This window comes from Trachurus trachurus (assembly GCF_905171665.1).
Source record: "Trachurus trachurus genome assembly, chromosome: 24".
In the NCBI taxonomy this organism is placed as follows: Eukaryota; Metazoa; Chordata; class Actinopteri; order Carangiformes; family Carangidae; genus Trachurus; species Trachurus trachurus.
Window position 1 is genome coordinate 6,629,368 of NC_139910.1, and position 26,058 is coordinate 6,655,425.

At 40.1% G+C, this 26,058-nt stretch overlaps 2 protein-coding genes across 10 annotated transcripts in view; both read right to left on the reverse strand.

Moving 5' to 3' along the window:
- The window catches only part of afdna (afadin, adherens junction formation factor a), a 129,717-nt gene extending 128,840 nt beyond the window's left edge, over positions 1 to 877 (reverse strand). For all 9 annotated transcript variants that reach the window (XM_084000675.1, XM_084000680.1, XM_084000673.1 and 6 more), the window contains exon 1: positions 542 to 877. In XM_084000675.1, coding sequence (XP_083856801.1) covers positions 542 to 643 — 102 coding nt within the window. In that variant the 5' untranslated portion in view covers positions 644 to 877. The remainder of the gene's footprint in view (positions 1 to 541) is intronic.
- The window catches only part of vgll2a (vestigial-like family member 2a), a 261,801-nt gene that overhangs the window by 201,552 nt on the left and 34,191 nt on the right, over positions 1 to 26,058 (reverse strand). The window lies entirely within an intron of this gene.

The window sequence follows — 26,058 nt, forward strand, 5'->3', positions numbered from 1 at the left end:
CTTCAATTTCGGCTCTATTTCTCATCCATAAAGTGTCAACTTTTTTTTTAATGATTCTTATTATTTATCCCTGCAACCTGCTAATATTACACACAACAGTTGTGGGCGGTAGCTAGCAGCTAGCTTCAATATTAACGTTTAAAAATAAAAGATTTCACCTTTTTTTTTACTACATAGTTAAATAAGTTTTTAATAGTGCAGAAAGTGAAAAAATATTTTTAAATATACATTTATTTTTTAAAATAAGAGGTATCTTAAAAGGATAATGTATGGTGTGGTAAATAAGCAGATTTTTCAATGGACTTCCACGGGAGTTACCACCACCGAGGAGTAAACCCGGGTAAACCACAGCCTTATCTCGGGATATCCGAACTCCTAAAGCAGCTAGCTTTATTTACGGCTCTTTCCCCCCAAACACACACACATAGAAAATAAAAAAAAAGAAAGCAGACAGAGAGGAGAGAGGAGGAGAGGAGAGGAGGGGCCTGCCCAGAGAGAGCCAGTCCGCGGCCTCTCCTGCCCAGTGCGGCCGGTCTCCTACCTCTGTGGGCCGGCTGATCTCGAACAGGTCGAGCCGGTTGGCGTTCCAGTGGTTGATGATGTCGGCCAGTTTCCTCCTCTCCTCCTCCCTGCTCCCCGACATGGTGGACAGTCAGGACAGCAGCGGCAGCGTTTCTTGACCCTGTCTGCCCGTCCGAATACGTGCTGGTAAAAAATATATAAAAAATAAAATAAAAATAAAAACTTCCTCGTATCGTTTTAGTCCACAACAGGAGAAGAAACCACCGACACCGACGCCAAAAAAGCTTCACGTCTGTGTTTTTTTTTTTTCTTCTCCTTCTTCTTATCGCCGGGGACTTTGTGTGGTCCGTCTCCCTCTCTCGTGCACCGACCGTCTGATCTCTTCTGTTTCTGCCTCGCGCTCCCGGTGCGGCTCCTCTCTCGCGCGCGCTCCCGATCCCACTCTGACTGGATGTCGGTATGTGCACGCGCAACAACACCGTCGGTAACATTTTTAACCGTTTCGGGGTCCAGCAACGTGACGTGATGGATGGCGCCGCTTCTCTGACTCAGGCATTTATAGGCTACATATACGGTAAATAAAGGGTTAATTATAAATACTAAGAGAGAGTAATTAACACTGTGTGTTAATTAAACAAACCACCACTAACAACAAAAGCTTTATGCTGGAAAAATGTTTTGTTTGGCTACACTGAATATGATAAAAAAAACTAAATTCTCAGATCTCAGATCTCAGATTAATTTGTTAATTATTTTATCCAAATTTTACATACATGAGTCTAAATATCTCCTCCCTCTGTGATTGTGAGAATAAAACAGCTGTTAAAACGTATGATCTTTGAAAGCTTTACAAAATATTTATTTAAATGTATGTTTTTTCTATCTTGCTGTCAACCCCTGGCGTATTTATGATGGTTTGGTTGTGTATTAATGTTGTATAGCCTACACTTATTTCATCTAACTTCTTGTTGTCAATAAAGTTGTTGCACTTTAATTGATTATTCCCATTTTTTTATTCTAAAGACAAAATATATGGGCTATATAAAGGGTTAATAATAAACACAGAGGGTAGTAAGAGGGATTACGTCACTGTGTGTTAATTAAACCACCTTTTTTTTTAATTAAGCTGATTTATTTTGATTTCTAATTTATTTTAAAGCTTATTAATGTTCCACATAACCCAATTATTTTAATTCCAAGAAGAAAATCCTCCCAATTTATCCTTCTTATTGATTTGTTTGCACCTAAAATAAATAACATATTGTAAATATAAATACTTATGGCATGCTGCAAAACACAAAGATATTTACATGCAAACACACATTTACCTACATATGCTGAGATATACAAAGCATGTGCAGAAGCTAAACGTGTATACAAAGACGTCTCTTAAAAGCTAAAAAAACACAGAGTTGAATTAAACAAGTTCATTTGACCTGCATTTCCTATTGTATAACATGTAAAACTTAAATAACTGATTAAAAAATATTGCTTTTTATCATTCCTTTCAATGATGTTTGAGCCATTTGTAGATAAACATGGCCTGATGTCATGTTTTTGCAAGTAGTGATTGAAAATAGTAATGAGGAACTGAAAAATTAAAACAAAATAAAGCAAAAGACGAAGAAAAACCATTATTTCCTGTTCCCAGTTGTCACAATTATCCACATGTTATAGAAATGTTTATGTGTCAAACAGTGGGAGAGGGAACTCACTGTGTTCTCTGTGGTTAAATTATCTGCTAATTCAGTCCTAGCCAGCAGGTGCTGAATGCCACACAACACTGCCAAGTCTCTCTGTGCAACAACACAAACACACACACACTAACTCACAGTGCACTGGCTGCAAACACAAGATTACACATCATTCTCCAGTGCAAATCAACTTATATGAACACATTTTGAAGAATGAATGCAGCAGCAGTAGGTTGTCTGATTTGTAGAGTGTTGCTGCACCTTTGTGTCACCGCACACTTCATAATAATAATATAATATCCAAGAAAAGGTGCATCTGTATTGTGTTGTGTTGTGTTATTTTGTGCGACACCAAACACACCCACTCCCCCTTATTATTACTAACACACAACTGTCAGCGGCTGTGAAAGGTCACCAGCCAAATATCAGGCAGATGCATGTGAAATGTCAGGAATACAGCGGTGATCACATCTACAGGACAAAAATAGCAGTGACACAGCGGAGAGGAGTTTTTATTTTTTTTACCTCCCACCTATACTGTATCTACTCCTTCAGACAGGGTGTAGTGTAGACTAGAGCAGCAGCAGCTCCAGTTTCTTATAAGCACATTAGTCACCGCGGCTGAGTTTGTGGGTGTTGGTGTCTTCTTAATGGACGAGCCGGCGCTGCCTGTGGTGACATCATGTGTGAGTAATGAATGAAAAAAAAAGAAAAAGAAAAAAGAGGCTTTTTTTTTTTTTTTTTTTTTTTATCTCACAGCGGGCTGAAAACGGAAACAATAACTAAACAAACTGAGATAATTGTGAATTTATCTTGATGTTTGTTGCACAGATTTGAATTCCTCTACAGAGAAACTAACAGACAATAGTGGGATGCTTGCACTTTAATTGATTATTATCATTTTTTGCTTCTAAAAACATCAAATCCTATTTAAAAAATGTAACTTACCTGGTGTTATTTGCAAACTTTTAGGCCTGTTTATGTCTTTTTTTGGGTCAATGGTGTCTAAATGTTTCAATAAGGAGTGAAATTATTCAATATTTCACACATTTGAGATAGCTTAAGGAATACAAGGTGATAGTTTATCCTATACAGAATAGACTTTGAGCTATTTGAGTGGAGGGGACCCTGAGCTATAGAGCTGAGCAGCAACTTCCTCTCGCAGACAGAGAGTTGAATTGTTGCTGAACTCATCTGACACCAGCAGCAGCAGAAGTGAGAAACCACAAAAGGAAACCAACTCCACCAGATTGCCCCGCCGCTTCCTGTATCTTGCGATGTTATCTCCGCCTCAGTCACCACAGTCTCACTGTCAGACCAGAAGAGGTCACAGATTGAAATCACAGCGACTGTCAGACTCAGAAATGCAAACTAATATGTCTGCTGCTGCTGCAAAACAGTTAAAGCTTTTATTCTTTATATATATTTAGTATTATTATTATTCACAGGATGACAATGGAGGAGTCACTTCCTCTGTCAGTAAATGACATCATCTGTTTCTCACACTGGTTTGATGTCCTCATCCTCCCACGCAGACTTATCAATTATTGTGTCTCCCGCCCTGTGCACATCAAACCCGTCTTATCTGTTCGCTGTTTTAACACCAACATGTGATAACGGTGACGAACGCAGCGAGCTGTTACTGTAAATCTGCAAAAACCTCAGATAGAAACAAAGACAGAAGACACAACAAGTACGTAAACTTGTGATAACAACGGACACGTGAAGGCATCGTTCAGCACTTAATCGCAATGACAGAACATGACACGTCATTACATAGATTTACAGGCAAACTTACATGAAACAGTAGAAATTTACTGAAAAAGAAGAAGTTGCTAAGTGCGTGAATAACCCACAATGAGGAAGCAGAAATGATTTGTTCTAAAGATAAATATCTTCTAGGATTTATAGCCTTTCTCAGATATTCATGGTTCCCAGAGGATGAATCCTACCAACCTGATTACTTTACTCTTGTGGAAGCATTTACATAAACATGTGTTTAACAATGGTCCCTCAAATATGGGTCAAACACTTGTGACCTTCAACATTTTACTGTTTAACAATAAAAAAAACTGTTTCATTTCATTTATATAATATTTTCCCTAGAAACAATAATAGCCTGGAAGTAGCAGGTGATATTACATACTGTATGTGTGAGGGAACTGTTATATTATACTCAGTGAATTGTTTTAATTATCATTTTGGAATAGTTCTCCCTCAATTTCCTTGTCTTTTATTATGAAAACCTTCAATAAATAAAACATGAACAAAAAAAAAACAATAACAGAAAAAAAACTTTTATTACTTTGACTGGCCTCATTGAAGCAGTGTGGTAACTCTTTGAAAATGTGAATAAAATGAATAAAAATACATATGCTGACATTATTTTTCTACAGCTGATCAACCAATGCAAGGGACATCATTTCTAAATTAAATCAAACAGTTCACCTGCAAAGTTTAAAGACACAAAATAATCCTCATTTCGTCTCTTAATGTGCTGCCGATTTGTCTGAGAAAGACTCAAATCAGCCAATTTATCGGCCAGCTGATAAATTACTTTTTAGTTTTTAGTCACTAACATCATGATTTAATATGTTCTCTAAACCTGCTGCTGTCCCACTGCATCATGGGAGAAAGCTGAAACCTGAGAAACACAAACACCTGAAACTTTTTACAGGATATCACTCCAAAAGCTTTGCTCCTCAGTTCAAAGGTTTTCAGTGATATTGGAAAACAATAGTCAGTTTTTTCCAACACTGTGGCAACAGTTTGGGTTTGGCCTTTCCTGTTTTAACGTGACAATGCCCACCCCACCCCCCGAACCCTGTGCACAAAGCCAGGTCCATATAAAAGAGAAGATTTTTCCCATGCAGCTTGGTGTGGTACAAACGGATCCTCGACCTACAGTAACACCTTTTGAATAAACTGAAAAGCTGAATAGAAGCCAATCATAATAATCAGATGTTAGAGAAACAGATTATTTATTAAGATGGCAGCCTGAGTTAACACCACGCCACTGAAATGTTATTCATCTAATTGACCTGAGTGGAGCGGAGAGACCCGACCTCCTGACCTTGTATTTTATTATGTGTGTCAAGAGCGGCTCATGAGGGCGACTCATCCTGAGGCCACGCCCCTTCATTCATTCATCATCATCATCATCATCATCTCTGTGTGTGTGTGGACACAGTGTTGAGTTTATTGCCTTTTTTAATCTTCACATCTATGCTCTGCTGTGGAGCTGATACAGTGGCGTCATGCAAGAGTTTGGGCACCAATGGTCCAAATTTTCAACCGTTAAACAAGTGGAAGATGAAATGATCTCTCTTTCAAATATTTTTTATTAGAGCACGCTGTAATATTGTTACATATTTACATCAAACACATCCAAGAGTATAATGTATATCCATTCAGAGATGTGAGCAGTTAAGCCATAATGCCCTCTTTTTGTTTTTTAGAGCATATAACAATGGCAGATGAAAGAACAGATAAACATGTATACAAAGTACAGATAAAGAAAAATAAATGAGAACAAAAACAAAACCTAAATAAATATTAAATAGTAAAGGGGAAACATTAAAGCAGATATCAGCTTCACGGCCGTTTCGGCTAATGCTGCGTTCAAGGCAGGCTTTTGAAACCGTAAGTTACAGCTTCAAGTCACAACTACGACTTGGTAGCGTTCCAGGTAACCCGTAGCTCGTGTTTTTACCATCCTGTTGTCTGTGAAAGTTCCCTATAACGGCCACTCGTAACTTCCGACCCGTGAACTCGTACCAGATCGAACTGGTATGACTTCACAGGAAGGAAAAACACAAAGTACGAGTTTCTTTGAACGCACCATGAGTTAGCAGCCCCCGCCCTTGTCAGGCATCAATTGGTCCTCGTGCTACGTCACCACATTCACGCGCATCCCTTGGCTGCACACACAGCCCTTCATGCCGTTCTCTCTCCTCATTGGATAACACTTGTATCCCACAAGGAAAATTTTCTCCTCGGGTTACAGCAGAGCAGAGTGACGGAGAGACTCGTGTTTAGGCCGAAATACTTCATGTAAGTGATTGCTGACGGAAAATAGGACTATTTAGGACTTATATTAACAAAAACTTTCCACTGATATCTGCTTTAATTTCCGCTACGAGGTGTGAGATAGTGAATGAGAGGAAACCAAATGTTTTCAAAGTGTGGGAGTTTGCGAGAAGATGAAATGATCTGCAAAAGGCATAAACTTACAGATGACACATTTCCTTTACATTTTAAACAATATCTTTTTTTCATCTTTTACATTGTCTAAATGACAGAAAAGGAAAAGGTTTGGCCACCCTGCATAGTAGCCCCCCCTTTGGAAACTATCACAGCATGTAAATAGTAAATATCTTGTCTGATACCTTGGTCAAAGTTATCTGAGAGCTCAAGTCTCCTGGGTTTCCCATTCTTTTGCAGGCTGCTGCTTTATTTCCCCTTTTCACTCTAAAACTGTAGAAAACAAAAATAATACACAGATGTGGCTTAAAATATTGCAAGATGTCGTTTGGAGATCATGCTGAACGGTTCACATTGACAGAAATTGACCAGAGGTGCCCAAACTTTTGCATGATGCCATTGTATATTATACAGAGCAGGAGGTGGATGAACGCACGATGATGGTAGTGGTGGTGGTGTGGCCAGATAATAAAAGTGTTTCAAAGATGGAGAAGAGGCCAAGTGGAGGAGATGGAGGAGGGAGAGGTCGACGTTAGATGACATGTTTTTGTGATGATGGAGTAAGAAACTTGACCTGCAGCGCGCGGTCAGCTCCTGCTCTCTCCTGCAACAGGATTATTACTCCCAAGTTTCAAACTGAAAATTTAACCAATATCTTCCTCTGATATAATCTTTATCCCTCTGGTTCATAAGGGAAGGGTAAAAAAAAAAAAAAATCTCAGAGCGAGGAAGATTTAAATAAAATGAGCCTTGATTATCATCACACGTCTTAGACCGATAACAAAGCTGAAATGTCAAACTTTGACGTCATTGATTCGCTGCTCAGGCAGACTTTAGGCTCCTCTATTAAGACACCTGTGAAATCTTAAACTAGTCAGGAGGATAAAAATAAGACCACACTTGACTTGAGTCCACTATTGTGAAATAGCCTATAGTCTTCAAAAATGCCAGTCTGGGGAAAAAAGTATATTAAAAAACTTTTCCTCCTTCCTTTAGTTGAAAAATATATATAGAAAGTTTATCTGAGTGCCCTCAACACAGCCTTGAAAAAATTACCCCTAGCACAACTTTCAGAAAACAACTCTTGATCACTTAATTGACTATTTCTTCAAACAAGACGAAACCCATTGAAACTAGGATTAATATGATCTAATCTAGATTATAAAATACATGTCAAGATCCCTAAAGGAACAGACTGATGAGAGGAGCGATTGCATTGTTATGTCTCTTGGGTAAATATGATGCTTAGCAAGTTAGCTTAGCTGAGCATAAAGACTAGTAGAAATGGGAAAACATTCAAGCTAAACTATGCTAAACTAAGCTAAGCAGCTTCAGTTTTGATTTTGATATCTCGGTAACACCTTGAAGTAATCCCATCAATTTTGGTACAAACATTCACTTGGACCTAAAGATGTAGGCTACTGATTCAGTTTGGTGATTGAAGATCGAAGGTCATGGTCAATGGCATCTCATGAAACATAGGCTATGTTTCTGGGCTTTTGATTAGCCTGTAACAAATCAAAGTGTTTTTTTTATTTTTATTGTTAGCCTATAACTTTTTTCACCTTCTGTAAAGAACAAAGGAAACATAACTGTTGACCGTTAATTGCTCTGTTAAAGCAGAAGTGAGTGATATATTTGTGTTAATATAAGTCTTAAATAGTTATATCTTCCGACAGCAATCACTTACATAGAGTGTTTGGTCTGAAACACGGGTCTGTCAGTCACTCTGCTCTGCTCTGAGTCGAGGAGAAAACATTTATCGTATCCTACAGTTTTTATCCAATGAGGAGAGAGAACGGCATGCAGGGCTGTGTGTGCAGCCAAGGAACGCCGTGAATGTGGTGACGTAGGGACGAGGACTGTTATGGTGCGTTCAAGGAAACTCGTATTTTTCCGACCGTGAAGTGGTACCAGTTCGATCTGGTACGAGTTCACCGGTCCGAAGTTACGAGTGGCCGTTATAGTGACTTTCACCGGTAAAACAGGTCGGAAAAACACGAGTGGGTTGCCTGAAACGCTACAAAGTCGTAAGTTGTGACTTGAAGCTGTAATTTACGATTTCAAAAGCCTGCCTGGAACGCAGCATTAGCGAAAACGACCGGACCACTCACTTCTGCTTTAAGTGATTGGTTTCCCAATAAACATATTTGAAACATTGATTGTTTCATATATAGCTACACAACAAACATCCCATTTAGAGGAAGACAGTAAGACTAAAAAGAAACATTGGAAATACAAGTCTAAACTACAGACAAACATCAGACATCCCCACCACATGTGGTAGCCTAACTCTCGGGTGGTTAAAAACAAAAATATAAAAATGACAATAATAAAAAGGAAGACTTGACTGGGTTGTCTGCAAAAACACTTCTGGCCATTATCTAATGCTGTAACTGAGGAAGCAGAGATTGGGACCATATTTCCTGCAGCAGCACCTTGTTAGTGGAGACAAACTATTACAAAGTGGTTATTCTAGTTTTTCCAGTGGTAAGACACAGAAATGTATTTTTTGCAAAAACCAAAATAGAAGAAGTTACACCAGAACAGACAAATTACATTACCATGCAAGATGCTCAGTAAATCACAGAGTTATACACTATTGTTTAGCTTCTCATCACTGCTCAAAATAACCTCCTAAAAAACACAAACAGGCAGACTCAGAGTCAGTAGAGTGAATCCTCCTGTGTATGATCCTGTTATATCTTCGGTAACAAAGACATGTGATCAGACAGGCAGCTGAGAAATGTGCCTCTCTCTGCCTCGGCTGCGTGATTCAGTGTTTTATCTATCAACACACCTTTCTCCTTTCTTCTCCTTCTTCTTTTTTTCCTGTTCTCCTCTCTCACCATCTGTTGCTCATATTCCAAGAGCAACATTTATTTCTCCTGCTGCAACAGGAAACATCTGCTGGGGTGTGAAATGTGACCATACAGGATACGCACTGAGGTGGAGAGAGTATTGTATGAATTTAAAGGTGTGAACAAATGACTGTAAGCTCCTCTAACAGAAATCACACCGACAGCACGGTATGATGATGAATCACGCCAGCACGTATACAATATATATGTCTCTCTCTCTGCCTGACGAGGTGAACTGCTCATTTATTTTAAAGGTTGCATGTTATGAAAGTGAGATTTTCATGTTTATATATAGATATATATATACTGTATGTATCAGGTCTAATTGCAATGTAAATATTGTGAAAGTATCAAAGCAATAAATCTGCAGAGAAAGGCACACAGGCTGTATTCAGAAACTGAGCCTTAAAACGAGCCGTTAGGACTTCTGTGACTTTGTGATGATATAACTACACCCAACAGTACCATTTTCTATGTTGATTTAACTTTATTGACAACTGTAACTGCAACAGAGAAAGGTTCAGCAGCTTCTGCACATATTAGATTTCAGGAGTCAAATCAATGCACTCAACCCCTCCTGAGGAAAAGTGGCTATAAAGTTTGTTCGGTTTTTCTACGGTGGCCCTGAGGGCTCATAGCACTGCAAAAAAACATAAATGTGCTAACTGCAAAACCCACAACAAAACATAAGTGTTTCTGGAGACACGGCTAAAGCCTAATGCTAAGTTAACAGTATGCATTTGTAATAATACCTGACCTTACATATTAAACCAAACAAGCTCCTTATAAACCTTATTTTCAAACACCGCTAACAGGTGCATGTGTTTCCAAATTGATGAACAGTGCATTCATTGTACTGTATTTGCATGTGTTTTCTTTAGTTGCAGTGCGTTGAACTCTCTGGGCCACCGTACTTTTTCAAATCTGAATGATTATCACCATTTTTCATTTACCACAGAGTCATATCAAGCTTCAATAGTGTGTCATACAGATGAGCCAATCAGAAAAGAGGCTCCAACACCTAAAGCTCCAGAGAGAGAAGCATCAGAGAGGAGATGAAGAAAGTTAAAATGAAATGTTGAATGTTTTGGTATCTAAAGCCACATATATCTTTTTTATAGATGTCAAAACTTCAAATAAAATACAGTAAACATTTAAAACATGGAACATCATGTGACATTAACACTCTGCTCTGGTTTTGGAGGCTGTAATAATGAGATACCACTGTCAGTAGTAACGATTCATTCATCACATTCATTCACGCACACTCACGCTCTCTAATTGATGATGAATGCTTTAGTATTGGCTGATCAGGGTCCAGATCCATATATGCATCTCAGAGATCAATACTCAGCTGGTAGAAAAGACAGGATGCGCCCGACTTTACAAACGCAACGTTACTGACTGTTCACATCCAGCGTGTGACCTAGATATCAACCGGCAGGGATTAACCACAGTGAAGAAGTGTTACCCACAGGATTAAAACCAAGCAGCAGCAGCAGCAGCATCAGCAGCAGCAGCACAGGTGAATGGTAATTTTCAAACGGATGGAGCTCACAGTATTGTGCTTTTATGGTCTTATAAAAGTCTACACAACAACTAAATACAGTTATAACAACATCTCTTTGCACAGACATGCAACAAAAACAAGAATAGAAACATGCATTTGCAAACACAGTGTTGTGACTGGTGGTATTTCTGTCCTCTGACACTCCCTTATTCCTCAGTGACAAATATCCTGCTCTGTTTAACTGTGACACATCACTCAGCCGGTGCCTTTTGTTCTTCAGAAGAAACCGGCCTTTGTCGCATCATCATTTAGAAACTTAATGACGTACAGTAAAGCTGTGTTTGTGTCATTAATGAATTACTATAATAGCCCAGTGGCACTTGTCACATCAAAGAGCACAGTGGAAGTTCAGTGTCGCTCTTTCCTGACGGAGTTGTTCCCGTTTTCAGACTTCAAGGAGCGGAGCGGAGCCGGAGTGGGCGTCCGGGATCGTCCTTATCAGCAGCTTCAACTGCTCTAATTGGCTCTAATCAGTGTTGGAGGTGAAGCAGCTCAGCCCCTTTGAGTGTCTGACAACATCCACCGTTTCTGTATTTCCTGTTTACTGTATTGCCCAGTAAAGCGCCAGCGTCTTCCCTGTTGTCACAACAAAACAACTAATTTTAGTCGATATTCTGATTAAATCAAATTCAACTTGGACCTGGAGATGTAGAAAAATACTGCAGCACAACGGCGGGCATTGTGTCCACAATACCTTTTCTATGCAATTAAGTTATCACCTCTTTTTAATATAGAAGACTGTATAAAAAGACAAAAGTTTGCCATTAAAATACACAAAATCAGTTAACTTTTTTGCATTAGTAAAGATGGTATGCATTCTGATTTGTGGTGCTCACAGCCTCAAACAAAAAAAAAACAGTTCAACAATAAAACCAAAACAACACAACTTTCAGAAAACAATGTCTTAATCACTAAAGTGACTATTTCTTCTGTACCATGAATTAAACGGAGGCAAAACCCATTGAAATTATATTGTTCTTAAATACAATATACAGTACATGTCAAGATACCAACAAGAATACACACACAAGTAGCTCCAGTTTCAATTTTCATTATCTCATGTGAACTCTTCAAATTTGGTTCAAACATTCACTTGCACCCATGAACTTATTAGATTTTATTTGTCAAAGGTCAAAGTCAATTCGACCTCACAAAACGTGCATTTCTGGCCTCTTAAATGTGTGTTTTGTGCATTTTAAGTAAATAAAAATGTGTGCTTTTGTACATGTGGAAACTATTTAGCATGCACATAACTAGTATAAGTGTTATTTATAGGTAAAATCTACAGTTTCAGTCTGCAGATTGGAGATGCAACACAACGTCAGACTGTCATGCATTTACATTTTGCTGCATTAAATGTTTTAGACAAGTTGTTATGTATTCTGATTTTCATTCATATCTTTTAAATAAACAAATCGTGGCGTGTACAGAATCCAAAGCCTTCATGTGTAAATGTCACTCTATACTGTAAATACAGCAGTAATACACACCTACACTGTACCTACTCAGCCGTTAACATGTGTTCTGCATGGATAGAGGAGGTGCATGTGAAGACGTTGTCTGCAGCAGCTGTTGATCCGTCCTGTTGACTGAACATGTATTAGTCATGACACTCGGTGGAAGTCACTCCACCCAGACGCAGCTGACATGGTTTTCCCTTGTCGTAAGTGTTTGATAATTTATGCATTCATTCATTCTTCTTGTTGTAACTCTTCCAGACATTGTTCTCTTTCTTTTCTTTTCCCTTTAATGCATCTTTACTCAAGTTTTCTCTGTAACTGCTTCTCTACACAACAGGCCCCAGAACATGTTTAATCCCCAGTCAGACTGTAATGTAATCAGCTGGGTTTCCTCTCTGTTATTAGGTGGCTGGGCCTTCACGCTGGCTGCCCATTGTCACCGTACGAGTCCTGTTTCCTCTCTTTTTTCCTCTTTTTCTGCTCTGCCAAGTTCAGCCCGGTCCCAAACGTCACATAATAACAACGATCAGATAATGTGGCGTATTCAACAGTTGGCCTCGGCGCAGACACAACAGTTTACAATAAAAACTCTGTGGAGTAAACTAAGAAAATGTGGATGTTTCACATGTCAGGTTGGAAAATATCTGAAAAGTTTCTGCTGTTCAGAGGTCACAAAGGTCGCAGCTGTCAGACACCACGAAGGCCATAATGAGATTTTATTTTTAATCATCAGCATCACCTTTCCTTGCAAAACTCAGCTTCTGTCGCCTAGCAACTATGACAGCAGACAACAATTTGATGTATTTAGGCCCTTAGTTTTCTCAGATGGCTTGTCCACCAGTTCCACCAGCTGTTCTGAACAGGGCTGTCTTGTGAGGATGAAAAGAACTGTGATGTTTGGTCCTTGTGGTATTTTGACTAAAGCATGTCTTTAAAGGGATAGTGCAACAAATTGTTCGTTACCTTCAATTGTCGGTGCAAGCTATTTTTAGAATGGCAGAGCAGAGCCGCGAGCTGCTCAGAGCTAGCTGGTTTCCCTCATCAAACTCATCAAATACACAATCCAACAACTCCAAAACGCTCTGGTGGACAAGTTGTGACCTGCACATTCACCACGCTATGAGATAATAACAGAACGTTACCAGACAAAGTTGGCAAATTCATGCAAAACTGCTGATGCACGTTTCTGTCGGGGGCAGTTTTTCAGCAAGCAGTGTCTGCATTTACCTCTAAAACAACTTTGGTAACATTCTGTATTTGATGAGTTTGATGAGGGAAACCAAGAAATCCGATGAGCCTCCGTAGCGTAGCTCTGAGCAGCTCACGGCTCTGCTCCGCCGATCTAAAAACAGCTTGCACCGACAGTTGAAGGTACAAAACCTACACCTAAGATTATAGGGATTATGTCAATGGGCCAGTTTGCCAAAATGCTGAACTATCCCTTTAAGACACTAAGGAACTATTTTAATTTGTGGAAAAGGGGCATAACATGTCTCCTTTAAAGTGTAACTGCAGGTTTCCGATGACTCAGGGGATGGATCGTTCTTCTAAAGGATAAACTCATTGGAGGCTTCGAAATGGGACAACGTGTAGTCACGGTCTTCAAGTGCAGCCTTTTGAACTGGGGCACAGCTGTTATCTAGAGGAATGCACAATCCAGAAATGTTTCTGTGCTAAATGCAAATGTCTAAATAATGCATAACACACTGCACATTCGATGTTGATTCTCACTTTTCTAACTCTTCACTTTCCTCCAGTGTCTTTCTTTCCTCAGTCTGACCTTGTATAGTCTTGTGTTGCAAGATGCTTTGGAGAATGCATCCTCTGAGAGTTTAAGCTATGCGTCTAATATTTTCAGGGTGTGTCTGTCGGCTAAGTCTGTTTTTCCAAAGTTATTTATTCTCTTCGTTCTCTCTCTTTTTTCTTTTTTAAAAGAATTTGGAGCCTTTTGTTTCAGAGCCGACAGGAAACTAGTAGGAGTAACAATGGTCCCGGGCCACATTCACACTGGGGACACTGGCTGTTTGTGGTTGTTGCCATAAACCACAGGGCACCAATTCTTTCCTATTTTCTTCCGTCCTGCACCAGGATTCAAGTGTGGGAGTATAGAAATGGTGCAGCGTAGCAAAAACACATCCATTAGCTTCCATGCTGTTGAACAAGCAATTAAACAGCAACAGCGAGTGAAAGTGGAACATCTTTGTTTTTGTCTCGCTGCACTGACCATCTGCAATCCACCGAGACTTATTAAGTTTCTGTTGCGCGGCCGACGCTGATGCAGAGCAGCAGCAGCAGCAGCAGCAGCACGATTGAAGACGTGGAGATAAGAAACAGAGACGAGACAATCAAGTACGGGTGCCAGGAGGTGACAAACCCACAGAGTGAGAGAGGAGCAGAGTTTCTCAGATGTTTTGAGGAGCTCGTGTCGGGCAGAGTGGCCTCTGGCATGCAGGCATCTGGAAAAGGCATCAGCATCATGATCAGCAGCAGCAGCAGCAGCAGCAGGGGCAGTGGTGGTGGTGGTGGTGGTGGTTACCAGCGTGGAAAATGCCTTTGTAAACGTGTTTTTTCTTAAAACAGCTGCAGGGCTGCTCGGGTTTGACGCACGTTAACGTTATAACTGGACTGGAATGATCTGGTGGTGAGCACAAAGTCACGTTATGAAAAACAAACAAGCAGGCAGGTTCAGGCCTCCTCACCCTGGGATGTCCCACCTCTCAGTGTATCAGTTCAATCCAGCTGTCACATTTTGATATGAAATGAAATGTTAAAGGAAGATTTATGTCATAAATTGAACAGGAAGCAGATTATCGACTCTGCTGTTTATTAGTTGCAGGAAAAAAAAAGCAAAGTAAAATAGGATTTAGTGTTAAAATGCAGAAGCCAACAACACATTAAGTCAGTAAGTGTCATTTAAGGTTAGTATTTCGTCATCCATGTAGGTTTCAGCTCATTTGAGCCTGATGAGACCTAATCAAAACATGACTGTGATGGTCTATGTCAACATTTTTAAGGTCTCCTTTGTTTCCCGTCCAGATTACAACACAACACACAACGCTGGAGTCTTCAAACTAAAAGCGTTTCCAAATGTCTTCAAAAAACACAGAAAAACCCCTTAAACCTAAACACAACACAGAGTGAAGCTGGACATGCTTCATGTTGTCTTGCACTAAGAACAGAGTGAATCAAATATCATCCAACAAAATGAGAGTGACAGTTGATAATTGACCTTGAAAACTGAAATTTTACCGAGATAATCCTGACGGAAAGTTTTTATTCCTTCAAATTCAGTTCAGCTTTGGCCTCAGTTCATGTAAAATGGTCAGTGTTACAGTGTATACATGGGCAGAAAACAAAATATAATGTTCATAATTGTGTTTTTATTTGTGCACAATCACCTGAAACTATAGTACTGTTGTGTTTTCTCTCTCTGGACACCTTCAGGTCGACAAAGGGAGCATGTGCACCTCCGCCATGTTTCTACAGTGGCCCAGAATGGACAAAACAACAGTGGCTTTAATGTAGGTTCTCTTACATGCTTGGAAAGTAAATGGTTAACGGAGGGAAACTCATTTGGTTGCTGCTGGTACATCTTTTACACGCCGGCCCTTTAAGTTTACATAAATACAGAAGAGTTATCATGTTGGTGTTGGCGTTTCCTTCCTCTTTCCCACTCGCTGTCTGACATGTCAGGCTCACAGTTGACCAGACCCGCCCTCTTTGACATCTTGGCAATGAATCAATGGGAGAAATGACAACCATGTGATCCCCGTGACAACCGAGAAGACCCCACCCCCCTGCTGAACTGAAGACCGTGAACTTGTGGATAAAAGCTCCAGAGAGGCCGGTTGTGCCATAAAAAATGATTTAATACTGCATAAATATTTCTTTTTCTTTAAAAAAAAAATTTGTTTTATCACCGTGACAAAACTTTTCTTTTCACATTTTCACTTGATTGGATCTGGTTATAGCAGGACTCAACCCGGACAAACTTTACTTTGCCAGCTCATTTGCATATATTAGTCATAGAGAGGAGATAACATGCGGATGACTCCCGCAGTAGCTGACAGTGCTCTCTTTATGGCTCTTCAGCAGCTGAGAGCCGAGATAAAACGGCAACAAAAGGAGTCAGAGAGTCGGAGAGTTGGAGAGTTGGGCTCTGGGCTCTAAAAAAAAACAAAAAAAAAACTGATCCTCACTTTGGAGGATTTGTCCTCAGAGGAGTAAAAAGAAGAACAGCGGCCAGACAGATGGAGAGACAATCAGTCTTCGCAGCCAGATCCCTCCTTTTTTTCTTTTCAGTTTTTCCCGCTGGAGCTGCTGCATCGTTCTGACCAGTGACCAGCAGCAGCAGCAGCAGCAGCAGCGATGGACAGAGTCCTCATTTGAACCAGGTGCAGCCGTCATTCAGCAGAAGAAAAAAAAACTAAATAAACCTTCCTCCTCCTCCTCCTCCTCAGCCCCCCCTGTGGCTCCTCTGGCCCGCTGCCGCAGCTCTGCTGTTGGTGTCCGTGCAGCCAGAACCAGGTCCAAACAAGTATTACTGCACAAAAAGAAGAGAAAATAATGTGCGTTGTTAATGCAAAGACGTTTTTTTTGTGTGTGTGTGTGTGTGTGTTAAAGCAAAGAGCGGCCGGACCACCCAGAGTACACAGCTCATTAACATGGGAGGGGGGAAGGGACAGGTCACGCCATTGAAAGGCCGTGTTTGCATGTAAAGGTCATTTTATTGAATGCACTGTGACAGAGGCAGCAGTTCTCACAGGCATTAAAGTGATGTTACCTTTCCTCCACACAACAAACTCAACAAACACGACAAACAACACAGGTGAGGAGGAGTGTGTAAGTGTGGAGGAGTTATTATTATTATTATATTGTGTTTTTTCTACGGTGGCCTGGAGAGCTCAGTGCACTGTCTGCAGAAGCTTCAGTAAACAGACAGAAGGACAAACACAGGCAGAGAAACATCCTCGACAAATTTGACAACACAATGAACTACTACTACTACTACTACTAAACACACACAGAGACACGCTGCAAATACACACAACACAACTGAAAACACAGACATATAAATATGCACAACTAAACCAAATACGTCAAACACCCCAGTCAAGTCCATTTTTTAAATTTGTATTCACTGGAAATCGTAACAGATGACTCTCTACAAATACACACAACACAACCAAATACGCAAATGTGCTGCAAGTTTCACAACAACAAACATGACGCTAGGAGACAGAAACAGAAAGTGATGCTGTATTTACTCTGCTACTTTCTGTTGGTGTTTAGTCTATTTGCATGTGTTTTTCTTAAAGGGATAGTTCAACATTTTGGCAAATTGGCCCATTGCCATAATCCCTATAGTCACAGCAGTAGGTTTGTTACCTTTAATTGTCGGTGCAAGCTATTAATGGGATTTCTTGGTTTCCCTCATTAAACTCATCAAATACACAATCCAACAACTCCAAAACGCTCTGGTGGACAAGTTGTGACCTGCACATTCACCACACTATGAGATAATAACAGAACGTTACCAGACAGAGTTGTTTTAGTGGTAAATTCATGCAAAACCGCTGATGTGCGTTCCCATCGGAGACAGTTTTTCAGCAAGCAGTCTCTGCATTTACCTCTAAACGTTCTGTTATTATCTCATAGTGTGGTGAATGTGCAGGTCACAACTTGTCCACCAGAGCGTTTTGGAGTTTTTGGATTGTGTATTTGATGAGTTTGATGAGGGAAACCAAAAAAATCCCATGAGCCTCCGTAGCGTAGCTCTGAGCAGCTCACGGCTCTGCTCCCCCGTTTTAAAAATAGCTTGCACCAACAATTAAAGGTAACAAACCTACTGCTATGACTATAGGGATTATGGCAATGGGCCAATTTGCCAAAATGTTGAACTATCCCTTTAAGCTGCAGTTTGTTGAGCTCCCTGGGCCACTGTAGTTGTTGTGTAGTTTTCCCTTTATAAACTCTTTTCTTCACTTCGATGCAGAGTAAAAAAGAAGTAAATAAACTCTGTGCATCTAATCCAGGAAGTTGTTTTTTTAAAGGCCCATGTTGTAACTTTTTCATGACGTGCCATTCACCTCCATTGTTCTCCAGCGGTGGCGGTGGCGTCTCAGAAAAACAAAAAAACCGAAATAAAAGCATCTGCTCTCCCTCAGTATTTGGCAGCGTCGTCGTCACCGTAGATGTTTTCATTCCTCATCAGGGAGGAATCTGATCAGTCCTTCACTCACTCTGCTGCACACACACACACGCACACACACACACACACACACACACACACACACACACACACACACACACACACACACACACACACACACACACACACACACACACACACACACACACACACACACACACACACACACACACACACACACACACTCTCAGATGGTCCGGCCTCCATAGAGTCCCTGGTCTCAACATCACGGAGGTCACGTGAGGAGACACTGAGACAGAGGAGATGTGGCAGCTTCTGCTAAAAGCTAAAGGTCGTTCAGTAACACACTGACAAACAGGCTTTGTTGTGAGCTGGATTGAGGTCATCACACAGTGAGGAGGACAGTAGTCGGATCAGATCTTCTGTCAGCGAGGCGCAGAAATATGAAGAAGAAAAGCACAGAAACTTAAAGATATTAAACGGATCAAACTACAGTATATGTTTATGACATGTTTAATTTGTTTAGTTTAGGACCAGAGCTTCTTCATCGTCATAAATATCGTGTCAATCAGTGAGAGTGTGTGAATGAACGTGCATCATCCTCTCAGCAGCCTCTCTCCATTAAGTCAGCGCTTTGTCCGGAGCAGACTGTGACACAAACACACACACAAAAGCCTTCTATAGAACCAGAGCCATTAAACCAGAGTCATCACGTGCACACACACACACAGACACACAAAAGGCCTTGATTGTACTGAGACGCTCACACTAATGAGCCAACAACCAGCCAAGTACACCGACCATCGATGCAATAAACAGTTTCTATTCTTTCATTTGTTTTATATATATTTTGGTGTCTATGACTTACTGTATATCATCTGATTGTTGCTTCTCAGCTCAATAACAATGATGAATGAATGTGTAGTAACTTTTCATTTTCAGCCAATAACCATGAACTTCAGTGGCTGGAATAAAAAAAAAAAAAGTTTTAGGTAGGGTTTATCAGATGAAGTTGGATGACTGATGAGAATATGCACTTGATGGCGACGTACATGATCTAATGTTGGAGAAATGATAAGAAAAAATATGAGATCAGACTCTAACATGATTAGATTGAGGCCTAATCCTATGAAATACTTAAATATAATGTATAAAAACATTTAGTTTTTGATCATTACAAGAGGAAATACTCTTAAGATGAAGACAAACGGATGAGAACAAATGACTTCACTGATGATTACCTGTGGTTTCTAGAGTCTAAACCTCCCATTATTTAAATAAATACAGTTAATAAAACACTCACTGGCTGTATAAATAACACATGGTTTGATTATAAAGGATTTCTGAACATTTGCAGTTTCATTACAGTTCCCGTTCTTGTGTATTTTGGGTTTTGGGGACGTCACCACCCTTCAAACTCATCACAGCCTCATGGACACTGATTCATCCTGTGGACAAATCCACAGGTGTGTGTGTGTGTGTGAGATCTCTCCCATTACTCCTCAGATAAAACACACACACTCAATAGTAATGAGCAGTAAACTGAGGTTTAAACCAACATTGTGCATCATCAGTGACCGATGTGTGGAGAATTGTATAAATATATCAATGGCATGAGTCAACATTTTTTCACGGGAGAGGACATAACACTGAATTTGTCATTTAAATACAACTACAGAGAAAACATTTTGAGCATTATAGGGGTAAATATATGTGGATTTTGTTGAAATATTAAATTAAAAAGTGTAATAACTGATAATTCTGCTGTGAGAACATAAACAACACAAACTCCTGGTCCTCTCTCTGTTGAACCAGCTGACTGAGTCAAACACGGCACGGAGCTGCACCACCAGTTGGACCAGTTTACTCACTCTGGTCACACACACTGTGAATGCTGCTCCTCCAGTCTGCTCACCTGTGACTGTGTGTGTGTGTGTGTGTGTGTGTGAATGTGTGTGTGTGTGTGTGTGTGTGTGTGTGCATGTGCAGCTTAAACCAGCCTGTGCATTATCAGCTGGTTGGTTCGCTCCTGAGAACAATGGGCTCAGCAGCGATTTCCCTGTTTGCTGAGCTGATTCACGCCTCATTGATCAATTAGAATACAATGAAAGTGGAAACAGCAGAAGAGGTGAAGTTTCTCTGAGACAGTGTCGGATTACAGGTCGTCTGCATCTCTGTTGTTGATGTGACACAGGAATGACCTCCCTAAGTGTTAGAATTATAACTTCATTGGCTTTGTGTGTTCACTCTGAATGGGACATGGTGTGAAAGTGTTTCTACCTCATTACTGATTCATTATAAGAAGGAAGTGAGTCAGTGATTAACATGAATGGGTTAATTGTACAGGTCCATGAGCCTGAGGCCCAGAGAGGTCACAGAAGGTCACGAAGACAGAGTTTGTGTTGCTGTTATTATTGGAAAGTTCAATCTGGCAATATCAAATCTAATAGGATATAGGTATTTTATCGTTTAAAAAAAAAATTGATTTACTTTTTTCTCTTTCACTCCTACTCGAGTCTTTTTTTTTTTCTTTTTTAGTTTTTTTGAGTTGAAAAGTGAGAAATATTAGATTATTTTAGACTTTTACCAGATAAAATGAATTAACCCACATTTTATGCTTATCTGATCTGATGTCTAAGGTTATTTGCAGCAACAACATCAATTGAAATAGTCCATAATTCAATAATTATGGGTTTGAGGCCATTCAAATATGTTAGTGCAGCTTTAGATCCACATCCACATTTGACACTAAAGTTTCTACTTTTAACCAGTGCTTTAGTTAAAACAATGAATTTATTTGGTTTGCAGCTTTAAATGTTGTGTTGTTGTTTTTTTTTAGATTTAGAGAACGTTTTTGGTTTTCTTTTCTAGTAAAATTCTGTTTTCTGTCTTGGAAATCTCCCGCAATGCATCCTGTTGTTCTGGGTGAATCGGCATAATAAGAAAAGGGGGGGAAAAACGCATTTAATGAGCATGTATTTCCTTTCCTAGCACCAAATAAAAAATGTGGTGAACTTTTGAATCCAGCAGCTCCACTGATAATCACCAACCCCGTCTCCCTCTTCTTCTTCTTCTCCTTCTTCTTCTTTTTTTTTTTGAAACTCTGCCTTTAGAAATCCAGAAAACACTCCTGGTCCTCTGCCATCCCTGCAATAAAGGAAACACTTAAGCTGCCTACGTTTCCCACAGTCCTCAGCTGCAGGCGGGCAGGCAGAGAGGACTGTAATTTGCCTGTCTAATTACCAGTCTATTTAAAGTGGTGTGAGTGTGAGTGTGAGTGTGCTAGTGTGCGTGTGTGCATGTGTACGTGGTGGTGGTGGTGGGGGTGGACACAAGACACTATTGCACTATTATACAGCACTTGCACAGTATATATACACACACACACACACACACATCTGAAACGCACTATTGCAAGAATAGGAACACACAAACGCACACACACACACTGAGTAGCTCCCAGAAGCTACAATAAAGCTGTCAGATTCTGTAGCAGCTCGGGGAAGAGAGGAGGAAAAAAAGAGGATTGAGAGATAAATGGAGAGCAGACAAAGAGAGAGAGTTGAATAATTCATGGAAGTTTTTTTCTGATGGAGCTTTCCTTTGTCATCCTCCCTCTCTCTCTCTCTCTCTCTCTGGATATATCTTCAGTTCATATACAGCACCGAACAAGGAGAGGATGTTCTTGAACTATGTGTATGTGTGTGTGTGCGTGCGTTTTCTTTTATTTTTTGTTACCCAAACTTTGATAAGAGCTGCAGTTTCTATTGACTTAACACCGTATGAAAGAAACTGAGATACGAGGCCGTTTGCACTGTTTGTTCTGTGTTCCTTTATCAGAGGTCACAGGAACCTGGTTCTGTTCATACGTGGGAAGTCCAACAACAATCAACTTACCGACTTACCGTAAATAGCTTTGTGTTGCTATAATTAACATATTAAAAGGAAACGTTGATGCGTAGCACATTATGTCTATGTAAATGAGGTTCTGACTCTCCTTTACCATGTTCTAGTGGTTACTCGAGTGGTTCTGGATTGTTTAGGGTGTTTTAGTGGTTGTTGAGGGTTCTAGAGGTCCTAAATTTGATCTAGAGATTGTTCAGAAGGTTTATAAGGTCAATGACCTGGTTGTACTGATGGTTTAAGGAGGTCTCAGAAGGTTTCAAGGTTCCTCAGGGTGTTCAGAAGGTCAATGAAGAGGTTCTACTAATGGTTTTAGGAGGTTTCTATGGTCAAGAAGGTTCAGTTGGTTTGTTCAAGAAGTAAATGAAGAGGTTCCACTGATGGTTTTAGTAGGTTTCTATGGTCAAAATGGTTTTATAGGTTCTTAAGGGTGTTCAAGAAGTCAATGAAGAGGTTCCACCAATGGTTTTAGGAAGTTGCTGTAGTGAAGAAGGTTCTATGTGTTCTTTGGGGTGTTCAAAGGGTCAATGAAGAGGTTCCACTGATGGTTTTATGAGGTTTCTGCAGTCAAGAAGGTTCTATGGGTTATTTAGGGTGTTCAGAAAGTCAATGAAGAGGTTCCACTGATGGTTTTATGAGGTTTCTGTAGTCAAGAAGGTTATGGGTTCTTTAGGGTGTTCAAGAAGTCAATGAAGAGGTTTTACTAATGGTTTTAGGAGGTTTCTGTTGTCAAGAAGGTTCAATTGGTTCTTTAGGGTGTTCAGAAGGTCAATGAAGAGGTTCCACTGATGGTTTTAAGAAGTTGCTGTAGTGAAAAGGGTTCTATAGGTTCTTTAGGGTGTTCAAAAGGCCAACAAAGAGGTTCCACTGATGGTTTTAGGAGTTTTTTTGGTGTAGGTTTTTTTCTGTAGTCAAGAAGGTTCTATGGGTTCTTTAGGGTGTTCAGACGGTCAATGTTGAGGTTTCACCAATGGTTTTAGGAGGTTTTTGTGGTCAAAAGGGTTTTATAGGTTCTTTAGGGTGTTCAAAAGGTCAATGAAGAGGCCCCACTGATGGTTTTATGAGGTTTCTGTAGTCAAGAAGGTTATAGGTTCTTTAGGGTGTTCAAGAAGTCAATGAAGAGGTTTTATTGATGGTTTTTAGGAGGTTTCTGTGGTCAAAAGGGTTTTATAGGTTCTTTAGGGTGTTCAGAAGGTCAATGAGGAGGCTCTACTTATGGTTTTAGGAGGTTTCTGTTGTCAAGGAGGTTCTCTTGGCTCTTTAGGGTGTTCAGAAGGTCAATGTTGAGGTTTCACTGATGGTTTTAGGAGGTTTCTATGGTCAAATAGTTCTATGGGTTATTTAGGGTGTTCAGAAAGTCAATGAAGTGGTTCTACTAATGGTTTTAGGAGGTTTATGCAATCAGTCACTAGCGTCAAATTCAAAAGCCTTGTCTTTCTCTGCTGTCATCCCGCTGTCATCCAGCAAAACTCTCAGTCCACCTCCACCCCTTCGTCACCTCCATCTAGACGGCGTCCATATTCATTGGGGTCTTCAACCTGAAGTTTCCTCGACGGGCGGCCCCATGCTCTCTACCACCACCAGTGTCTAGGTCCGGGGGTTATCTTCTTCAGATGTAAGCTCTCACCCATAGATCAGTACACCACGCTGATCTACTCCCCGGCGTCTAAGCGCCAAAGTCTATTTTTATGCACAATAAATGTAATTTCACTTTTCAGTCTGACTCTCTTCTTCCTTATTAGTCTGTCCTGATTGAAATGCATTAAATGATATGGAGGTATTTAAGGCTGTTACTTGCACGTTCTTAGAATGAACTGAGAACTTTGATCTCTTTGCAACAATGAATGGCATCTTCTGTTTGTATAGGCAACCAGGACATAACACACATACCTCTTACTCACTCAATGCACAATGAGGATTTGACTTCCTCTATCAGGAGCTTGTATAATGTAAACAACAATTTCTAACTCACATGCAGTGTCTTACCCAACAACTAGTGTATATTTGATCACACAGTCCTTGGAACAATCGGCTTTATAAACCTTTTAACACCTCTTTAAAGTTTATATTCTGCAACACACACTGTTCTCATATTTGTCTAACATCTAACATTCATTCACTGGTGTTGAAAATTGCAGCTCGTTATTTCTAACAAATTCAAATTGACTTCAGCTGCTTTCATCTAATCTTACATCTGTTCCCATTCCCTTTTTAAAACCAAAACTTAAGATATGAAACAATGCAACTTTTCTAAATTATATTAACTTTTTATTTATTTATTCCATTTTTCATAATGGCATTTAAATAACCCTGACAACATTAGTGATTTCAGATGCAGCAACACCTCCAAAAAAAAGTCGTTTTTCAAACACTTGGCTTATTTAAATCTAAAAATATGAAATCATTGTTGTTGAGATTTTCCTCACTGTACAAACCTCTGAACCCTTGTCCTCTTGCTCACTCTCTCTCTGTTATTCCCTCTGCTTGTTTTTTTGTATGTGTGTGTTTGTCCCTCTGTGTGTGTGTGTGTGTGTGTGTGTGTGTCATTCAGCTAAATAAAGCCGTGGAGTGTTGTGCTCAGCATCTCTGCATCGCCTGCTCATTGTGTAGCTGGGAAAGCAACAGTAACAACCCCGCGGATGATGCACCATGTCAGCAAACACATAACAATAGATTGTCTGGTGACTCTAACTCTCTCTCTCTCTCTAACTCCGTCTCTCTCTATCACACACACACACAAACAGACACACACGCACAGTGACAATGGATGCTTTGGGAGTGACTCCCGGCTGTCACTGGTGTAAAACACTAAGCCTGTTTGCAATATGTAGCCCGGCACAAACAAGATGCACACACACACACAAACACAAACGCTGCCAGGGATGAAAACCAAACACCAAAACATCCTTCTGTCGCAGACGCAAGCTTTCTGAGATTTATATTTATTTATTCATCTATTTATCTCATTTGTTTTTATTTTTCTTGGAGAACAGTTTGGAGCAGGACAAATCAGAAATCTGCCAACAAAAAACAAAACCTGACGAGCTACAGATAAAGTGTTAGCTCCAACTTTCCACACATACCTGACATATCCTACATACTGCACAGGAACACACTGACATTGATTTCTGTGTGTGTGTGTTTGTGTGTGTGTGCTCTGACACCAGATGAGCTCATCTCTGGTTAAAGCTGCAGAAAACACTGAAACCAAACCGCTAATGACGGCTAACTGCTGCTGAAACTCCTGCGTACGTCTGAGGGCGGTTGGCAGAGCCCGACACCTAAAACACAGTGTGAGAGAGGCTGAGAGAGCTAAAAGTGAAGCTGCCGCAGATTCCAGCTGCTGCCAGCTGTGGTTATTAAGGCCTGAGGCTGCGAGCTGCTGCCCTGTGGTTGCACAGCGACACTGGTTCCCATGCAGCACATGATATTTTAGAAGAGGTGAGCTCAGTTTTCAGACTTAAAGCACCGTTGGTTGTTTTGTTGATCACATTGAATAATTTATCATCTGTCATTAGGTTAGTTACAACTGAAAACATGAATGAAAGCACACAGAAAGGATATTTATTGATACAAGTAGATTTGATATCATCTACTTATAACAACTAACAAAGTACTGTTCTTATAAACTTATGACTTTTAATCCATAATATTTCAAAGCCAACCATTTTAC